Here is a 9,256-nt window from a genome sequence, read left to right as displayed (position 1 = left end):
TTATGATTATTGCTTTCACATGTGATGCACGTAATCGTAGAATATCTTCCATCAGAGTGCAAACCATATTTCTGGAATGATCATGTGTACTTCACAGGTAGCCAAATGACAGAAAGAGGGTATGGGGAGCTTTGCCAAGCTCATGCTGTGAGTTAGATCCCTTAACTGCTTCCAATTCTTGAGACTTATCCAAGATAAATTATATTTGCCTCTCATGTTATAATGAAGATCAAGATTTGGACTAATGTTTTTATGCATTAACAAGGTACAAGGGCAATTTGAGCAGCACACAAAATCTCTCTACCAGACACTTTTGTGAAAGAACAGAAAGAACTTTGGCATCAAGAGGAAACAAGGGGAAAAACTACCAGTTTCTTTCTTAAGCATCTTCTTTGCCTAGTGAGAGATTTGGTTTCTTAGCCTAGTTTATTAAAATATAAAATAGCCAATATTTCAAAAACACTTTTAATTGATGACTCTACTGTCTTGAGTCTAGAATTAAACATGTAACAATAATTCTTTTCTGGAAAATAATAAATCTGTACTTGACTGAATGGTCTACAGGTAGTGCTTTTTGTACCATCTTTGCTTCTAACTTCTGAATGCTAACAGGCAAGCCCTTGGCCTCTGTAGGCCACAATTTTCTTATCTGTAAAACAGACAGGGGTACCTAACTTCTCATTCTCCAAGGTTGATGTGAGATGGAAACAGCTAACATATTCATAGCACAGCAAACACGATGGAAACACGTAAAGATCTATCTATCTATCTACATCTATCTATATCTATACATATGTAATACTAATGACATCAAATCATACTACTGTGTTATTTTATTCTACTAGAAAAAAACTAAGTTATTTATTTTCTTTTTATGAAACAACACAGTGAACTCATAGTAAATAGACATCTTTAATGTTCATCTCTTCTTCCTTATCACCTTCAGCTTTGCCCACGCACAGACCCTTTCCCCTGCCCCAACACTAAAGTGACCAAATCGCAACCAGAGAGGCTGAGAAAAAAATTCGAGGTAATGGAGACTTCATGTACATTTCTTCCCCTTGTGGTGATTCCTAGTTCTTCTCCATGGAGACAGTTGGGGTCTTTCCTTGCTTTTTACATCCAGAGGATACAGGGACAGAATTCGTGGGAGAGAAGGCAGAGAAGCGTTTCTTCTTTCATCGTAAAATGTTCCTTGTAAAAAACATGATATATATGCATACATATATATATATATAAAATATATCCAGTGCAATTGCAATTGTTCTGCCAAATACTGAGAAGTGCCACCTTGGGTGATGTATTTCTGGAGTTTTAAACAGTTGTCTAACAACAGCTGCATTTTAGTAAGACTTGGGCAGGTGGTTCCAGATAAGCCACTTGCCACTCACATTCAGGCTGAGGCTTCCATGTTCACAGTCCAAAGGAAAAAAATGTATCTTTGCGTCTGGAGTGGGCATTGTAGGGAAGGGATGGGCAGGAAGGGATCTGGAGGCTGAGAGGTGAGGAAGAAGGAATTGACTTCTCTTTACTTCTCTATCACAGTCTTAAATGCAAGTACACATACAATTTAAAATCTGACAGTAGTAGTGCTATAATCACACTACCTAACCAAATAATTCACATCAGCATAAAAAATATTCACACCAAAAAGTTTCATTTTCTTTCCCCCTTTCCAAGAAAGCTTATGATATCATATCACCTGACTCAGCAATCTCACCACAGATATTTCCAGTGATTCGGCCAAAAGTCATTAAACATAACTCGGAGTCTTTGGATTTGCTCTTTCAGTAGCAGGACTTATTTTTAGATGAATTTCTGTAATTGTGGTTTTTGGTTTTCCCAATACACTGAGAAGTCTGAAGTCTCTGCCTTCCCCCATGTCCTCATCCACGGAGTGAGAGGCACAGATGCTGAGCCTCCAAGGCTGGTCAGAAGGGAAGGGGAAGGGGAAACCCTGGGTCAGCAGATCAGCTCAGGAGGGATGCACCACAGAGGGAATAACGACGAGCTGCAAACCAAGATCAGAAGCTGTTACAAACCCACTCCATTTCAGCTCTGAGTGCCATCAATTGCACTATGCAGAGACCTACAGGGAAGAAGGTGGGCGGTCTAAAACCAGTACACATCCTTGCTTTTGTCCTGAGGCTGCAAACCTGAAAATAGAGAGAAGATAAAAGAGAGAGAGGAGGTGGAGAGGGAGGGAAGGAGAGGGAGAGGGAGAGAGAGAAAGAGAGAGAGAGAGAGAGGAAGGAGGAGGAGGAGGAGGGAAGAAGAAGAAGAAGAAGAAGAAGAAGAAGAAGAAGAAGAAGAAGAAGAAGAAGAAGTAGTAGTGGAGGAGGAGGAGGAGGAGGAGGGGAAGGAGGAGGAGGAGGAAGAGAAAGGGAGGGAGAAAGAAGGAATGGGGGAGGGAAGGCACAAGATATTTAAGGAAAGAAAGACAAAACACCACTGTTTTACTGTGAAAGTCACAGACTTCACCTAAAGTTGGGGGCGGGGCGGGGGTGGGTGACTGAAAGTAAAAGCAAAGCAAACAGAAAAGTCAAATCACTTGAGGAAAGGGGCAGTGGGCAGACTATAAACCCAGCGATCTCACTTATTATATAACTATTTCTTTCATTTGCCCTAAAAATAAGAAAAGACAGCAAAAAAGCAAACCCTTATTAGACTGTACGTTTCAAATACTTTAAGCCAAAGATTTAGGATTTTCATTTAAAAATATTCTTTAAGATTTACATTTTTAAGAGATCTATTTTATTTGGCAATTAACTTGATATCAGTATCGCATTTTTCTTTCCTTACAACTGTCACTACGTGACAAGATCCCCCAAGACACAGAAGATTTTAAATTGTACTCTCAGCAGCTATTCTAGATCAGCGCTGTCCAATAGAAATACAACGGGAGCCATAAGCATAATTCTAAATATTCTAGTAGCCACAATTGGAAAAAAAGTAAAAAGAAAGAGATGAAAATTAATTTTTATAATCGATATGCAATGTATCGAAAATATTTCAACATGTAATCAATATAAAAGTATTAACGAGATGAAGCTTACATTCTCTTTCTGCACGAAGATTTGGAAATCCAGTGTGTATCATACACTGACAGCACATCTTAATTCGGCCTCACCACGTGCCAAGTGCTCAGTAGCCCCATGTGGCTAGCGGCTACAGTATTGAACGGCGCAGAGCTAGAACTTTTCCACTAAATTTTATTATTATTATTATTATTATTTTAAAAGTTCTCTGTAACATTTACCAGCCAGGTTAGGGTAGGGTCCTACTACACGCATGGCACACGGCCATCTATCAGTGGAAACACGACCATGGCATGTAGATCCTTGAGTCACAGAATTAAAGGTGTCCAAGGAGGATTAAGGGGGTCTAGGGACGTGGCCCAGGGTCGGGTACGGGGCCGAGGGGCTCCGCGGAGACCAAACTTCTTCCTCTGCTTACCTGAGTCCACGCTGAGGCCCAGACCCTGGGCCACGTCTCCCGAGGAGCTCGAGAAGGGCCCCCCGGGCCCGGCCCACGCGGCGCCCGCCGGCTCGCCCTTGCCGGAGAGCTCGCAGGGAGGACTACCAGGCGCGGGCGCTGGGGCGGGTGCGAGGCGGGCCGAGCGCCCCGAGGCGGCTGGCATCAGTAGCGGCCCATAGCGCGGGTCGAAGTGCGGCGCGTAGACTTCGTGCACCGCGGCGGGGCGCGGGTAGGGGGCGGCCTGGGCGCCCAGGGCGCCGCCCAGGGCGTAGGGGTGATGCGGGTGCGCGTGGTGCGGGTGCGCGTGGTGCCAGGGCTCGGTGGCGCCCTGGTGCAGGTGGCCATGCAGCGCGGCGGGCGAGTAGGGGTCGGCGGCGGCGAAGGGCAGCTCCGAGTGCGCGGTGGCCAGAGGGCTACCCAGCGGCGCGGGCACCGGCGCCTGGTATGCGCTGTTCCAGAAGGAGGCGGGGAAGCTGCGCTGGCTCATCGGGAAGGAGCAGTCTGTAGGCCGGGGAGGCGGATTGGAGGGAGGAAAGAAAGAGAGGTGCGTGTCACTGCGGCTGGAATCAGGGCCGACCTGCACGCCCCGCCCGAGAGCCGAAGGCGCCAGGCGGGCACAGGGCTAGCTAGCCACGGTCGGGGGCGGATGGGCCGCCCCCGCCTCTGCAGCGGCATTTTTCTAAGGGGGCTGCAGCCTGTGAAAGCGAGATGGGGGAACTGCAAAATGGGGGCTTCTGGGAACCCTCTGAGGAGGAGGCCTGCTTTCTCCCATTTCGCAGCCTGGTCCTCAGTGCGGAAACCAAGTGGCGGGGAGAGTAGTAACAGAGGAGAGACTCCTTCCCCGACTCAAGTCCTTGAAGTTCAAGGAGCTTCCCGAGACTCAGCGCAGACACGGTGTCCCTTTCCGAGCCTTAACGTCTCCTCAAGCTAAAGATACCTCTTCCCACTCTTGGTCGGCCGCCTAGTGATCTCACTACCCCCTCTCGCGTTTCAGCCGTCTTGCTCCAGAAAATGTGCCCCCCCACAACGTCTCTGACAGACTGAAAGTCCATCGACATATTTTGAAGTCCTGCTATTATTAGTTTTCTTTCTAGAAACCTTCTTTCAAATATTTTTCTCCAAGAACTCAAGCAAAAGAGTAAACTAGTCACCTTAAAGGGCAGCTCTATTATTTGCACAGGACACGAATAGACAGGTCTTTTATCCTAAGTTTTCATTAACTTTCTGCATCAAAGCAAGGACGCTAGGGATAATAATAATCATTATTACTATTGTCAGTTTCACTGTTGGTTCCTAGCCCGTGATAGCATTTTAAGAGAACAGCATTTAGATCAAATTTGTTGCCATTAGTAAGAAGGGAGAGAAAGACAGATACGTAATTCATGCAGCCTTTATGGAACACCTCCTCTGTAGAAGGCATCTGCACTATATACTAGACAATTTAAATGATTTGAAAATGCATTCTAAGTGGTAAAGAATCTTCCTGTTAAACATATTTAGACAGAGAATAAAAAGAATGTTCTGTATTTAAAATGAATGTTTTTTGGATCTTGTCTAAGGGCAAGGCTTATGCAAACTGCCAGAGTCTCCTAAGGAAAAAAAAGGGGGTGAAGGTTGTCATTTCCCTCCCAAAGACAAATGAAAATGTTTTGGTTTTTACAACAAAGTCCTCCTTTCTCCCCTTGGTACACATCAAATACCGATTAGTGAGCCAAGTTTACTTAATGGTTCCCCCACTTTGTCTTGTTGGTAATAAAGGGAAGTTGAGATTTCAGAATAGAAGGGAGATTTAGTTGAGTTGTCCAACAAATAATTGTCCTAGGGTAGAAAAAGCAGTGTTTTGTGGGGGAAGGTAGAAAAATAAAAAGGGGATGTGTTTTGGGAAAACTCTTAGAAGTGTTTTGGCTGTATCTAAATTTTTGATTCTTTGTTATTTTACTTGCTATTGAGACACTTCTGCTTCAAGAGTTCTCAAGTAATTGGAGCCTGGTGAAAGGCAAAGGTAGGTTTTTGGAGACATTCTCAAGCAGGTTTTGTCTGTATGGAGCTCTAGAACTGTTTCCTCTGGGAAAATGTTTGCAAATTGGGGAAGTGTTCTTGGTGATGAAGCTCCTTTGCTCACTGGTTTGGGAGGGTGCTGGAAACCTCACATTTTTGACAGCATATTTACATCCATTTTCTTGTTGGAGTCTTACAGCCTTCTCTGGGGATAGTTAGGAGGGTAAGTGTTATTCTAATTTAAGAAAGCAGTAAATAAAGTAACCTCAAAGAGGTTAAAAGACTTGTCCAGGTTATATTGCTAGGAAGTGGTGGAACCAACACACAAACCTAGGTCTTCCAATTCCAAGCATAGTGTTTTTTTCAAGGAGTTTTTATTCTTATACCCATGCCCTTTACCCCTGCGTTTTCCTTACCCTTTCCAAATGCTCCTCTGCACACCTTCTCTGACACCTAATATTCTTTCAGCTGCATATCTTTAGGCTCCTGTAGGTGAACTCCAGGCTGAAAGGACCCTCTATGGGTCATTCCCAGCAGGGCCCCATACTCACCTCGCCAGGGCCCAGAGCTCCTTGGTGTTTTGCTGCTGGTACAGCTGGGAGAGTAGCTGCTGGGCTGACTCAGGGCCCTGCTGAAATGTTCATCTACCACGGAACTGATGTCCCCCTGGAAATAAGTGAAGAGGACGCAGCGGGAGTTGATGTACTCTGCCTCTGGTGGGCGCTCTTTCTCTGGGCTGCCTTCTTCCTCTTTTATACTGGCTGGGGTTTGGCTGGAAAATGAGGAGCTGCCGCTGCCACTGCTGCTGGGGCTGGCATTGCACTCCTGAGCTTCCTGCATTTTGGAGTAATAGGCTAGTTTCTGTTCAGAGAGAGAATGAACAGAGATGTCAGTTTCAAAAGCGATGGCAAATTCGGTTCAGACTAACTCCCTCAACCTAATCCCTAAGGTATTCATGGGGAAACTGGCATATGGGCCTAAGCCTTGTGCTGTTAGCATAAAACTAGCAATAGTGGGGCAACTTTGTTAGCAGGCCTCCCAACCTGCACCCAAGCAAGGGTGAGCTTCCTTAAAGGAAGATTGCTGTCCTTGGTCCCTCTGACTCCTGGAAAATTTCTCCTAAAATGTCTGGGTGAAGGTCTCAGGAGACGCCTAAGCAGATAGGTTTGGAGCTGAGTTTGACCTCATAGCTGGGCTCAGGGCTGATATATTTTTAAAATCAGACTCCAAGGGTAAAGGGCACCCAAGTCCAGTTAGAACCTGACTGTTCCGTGCCTGAGAATCCAGGGCAGAAGCACAGGATACAGGATAAACATCCTCCTGAGGAAATAGGAGCTAGGGCAACCCCCTACCCCAACAAAATCCACTCCCTGCAACTGCGGATGTGTGAAGGAAGGCAACCAGAAACATAAAGAAAGAAATTTTACATTTAGTAATGAATTGTGTGGGGTAAAAATCTGGGGTAACATGACTGGGGAAATACGGGTCATTTTAATAAATGCAAGTTGATATTTGTTTGATTACCCCTACATCAGTTTTTAAACAGATCTTCTCTTTAATAAGGAAAGACCAGTGGATTATGAGTATTTCCACCCCATCATCTCCATACACATTGAGGAAATGATAAAAAGGAGCAGACAGAAGAAAGTTAAGATCCTGGCTGTGAGGTGGTGTAAATCGTCATGTCTGATAATGATTTTAAAAAGCAAGCGCAGCTTCTGTGAACATTTTCTTAGAAATGAGCAACGGACTGAAAGAATTGTTAAAACATTCTGCAGGCAGAGATGGCCTTGAAGAGGCGGCCCGAATCATACAAAAATGAACAGAGATCTTCATGCAATAGATTGGTTCAGGGTCTGGGAGGAGAAAGGGCCAGTCAGAAAACCAATCCACCTCTCTCCTCTTGGCTTGCCATAGTCCCACCCTGGGAAGAAGTACATTTCAGAAGCTGGAGCCAAAACGTTTGAGTTATTTGGGGCCAAAACGATGTAAGATTTAGCAATATCACCACTTCCTAAATGCCATCTTCCCCTACAATGAGTAACTCTGGTGATTCCTAAAATTAACACGGAGGCAAAACAAACTGCAAGTTGTAAAGTTTAAAAGAGGAGAAGAGGAGGTTTAAAAAAAAAAAAAAAAAAAAAAAAAGCCCTACCCGGTCCATCATTAATTCATCGGGAAATTTCCGAATTGACATTTTAATTTGCAGACAAAATTAGCAAAAGCATCCACTGGGGCATTGGGGTGTATTTCAATTTCCCCAAAGCAGGTTTCCAACCCGGAGGGGACCCCCTACTGCCTCCCAGGTGTATGATTTCATTCTTTTCCTGCACTACTGTCCTCAGTTTCTGCCACCTCAGCTGAGGAAATGGAAGGAAAATGGTTCAAACAGACGCTGCCTGAAGAAAAGAGAAATTGGCAGAATTAAATGGAACTTGAAGAGTTTGCAGAAGCCGGGTTGAGTGGTCTTCTTAAAGTGTTAGTTGGGAGCAGGACTTCCCCATTCAGCTACTCAGGCTGGAGAAAGGCAAAGTATTGTCTATCAAGCTGGCCTCTGCCGGGTTAATCGCACTCCGGAAAATACTCCCAGAACTTCGCAAAGGAAAAATTATAAAACTGCGTGGTGCTGTTTGAAACGAATTCGCTGGATCTGGAATTAATTGCCCTGGTCGCCAGAGAATTGAAACGGAAGAAATTATTCCTGAGACGAACTTGCAATGATGAGAACACTGGCCCTTGCATCTCAGAAAGAGGCTGGCCTTTGCTTTTGGTTTTGTTGTTACTTTCACCATTGGGACCAAAGTTTGGTTTTCCTTGAGTCGGCTTTGCCTGCATTTCCTGGTACCTGCACCTGGCTTGGAAGAATCTGGAGTCTGACAGACCCTAAGAAGAAAATCCAGCCCGTGCCATCTTCCTCTGATTATTCCAGGGAAGACCTAGGCTCACATTAGTAGGGCTTAGCTGCTTCCCGAGAGCAAACAGGCGAGCTAAAGGGGTTAGCTAATTGCACTACCAACTGGGGGCGGCTCCGGCAATCCCCGCATCCCGGCTGCGCCCGCCCTGGTCGGACGCCCGAGACGCGCGGAGGCGCAGCGGACCTTCGCGTATAGGCCGTGCAGCCGCAAGCCAGGGGCGCGCCACTCCTCCCCCAAATCCCTGGAGGAGACACGTACCTGGTGGTAGGGGGTGTAGGCGGCTGCGAAGTAGGGCTGCGGAGGACCATAGACTTGGTACATAACATCCAGACAGCTCATGACTCTCCGCAGCGGAGAAGGTTAAGTGTTTTTTCATTAACTCTCCTTCCCCGGAGCTCAGGGGTGCTGCATGGGCGGTGCTTGGACCCGAGCTCCGGAGTCATCAGGCGGAGCGAGGTCAGCGCGCTCCGCGGCTCGAAATCCCGCTGGCTCACTCCCCTCCCACTACTGCGATTTTACTACAGACCGCGCTCCAGGGCAGAAGTGCCTGAGCTCCCGCTAGTGGGCATTTAAAGCCCACGCCCGGCGGGCGTGCTGACGCCACTCGGGGGCTGCGGAGCGGAAGGGGGTGGTGGGGGGCGGGGACCAGGGGGCCAATGGGGAGCTAGGGACGCCTGTTGGAGGGGCAGCCGGTGTGTTTCCCGGGGCCCCCCTCCGACAAGCATGAGGCCAAGGGTGCAGGAGACTATGCGGTTCTCAGCGGATCCGAGGCTTCGCACCGCGAGTAGGAATCTCCCAGGACAAAATAGGAGACAGAGAGAAAAAGAGAGAGAGAAGGCAGCGGGGACGGAGGGATCCGGGCTCAT

The 9,256-nt window shown here is 46.7% G+C and overlaps 1 protein-coding gene across 1 annotated transcript; it reads right to left on the bottom strand.

The window, feature by feature from the left end:
- Positions 1 to 486: 486 nt before the first annotated feature.
- On the bottom strand, positions 487 to 8,934 carry VGLL2 (vestigial like family member 2). Its single transcript, XM_008007234.3, has 4 exons — positions 8,649 to 8,934; positions 6,027 to 6,336; positions 3,457 to 3,978; positions 487 to 2,011 (listed from the first exon to the last, which is right to left on the bottom strand). Exons 1-4 carry the CDS (start codon positions 8,727 to 8,729, stop codon positions 1,971 to 1,973), a joined length of 954 nt encoding a protein of 317 aa, XP_008005425.1. The 5' UTR covers positions 8,730 to 8,934; the 3' UTR covers positions 487 to 1,970.
- Between the last annotated feature and the right edge of the window lie 322 nt (positions 8,935 to 9,256).

Source organism: Chlorocebus sabaeus, chromosome 13 (assembly GCF_047675955.1).
Source record: "Chlorocebus sabaeus isolate Y175 chromosome 13, mChlSab1.0.hap1, whole genome shotgun sequence".
Classification (NCBI taxonomy): Eukaryota; Metazoa; Chordata; class Mammalia; order Primates; family Cercopithecidae; genus Chlorocebus; species Chlorocebus sabaeus.
The sequence above is the reverse complement of the archived record's forward strand: the minus strand, read 5'-3'. Positions and strand labels throughout refer to the sequence as shown.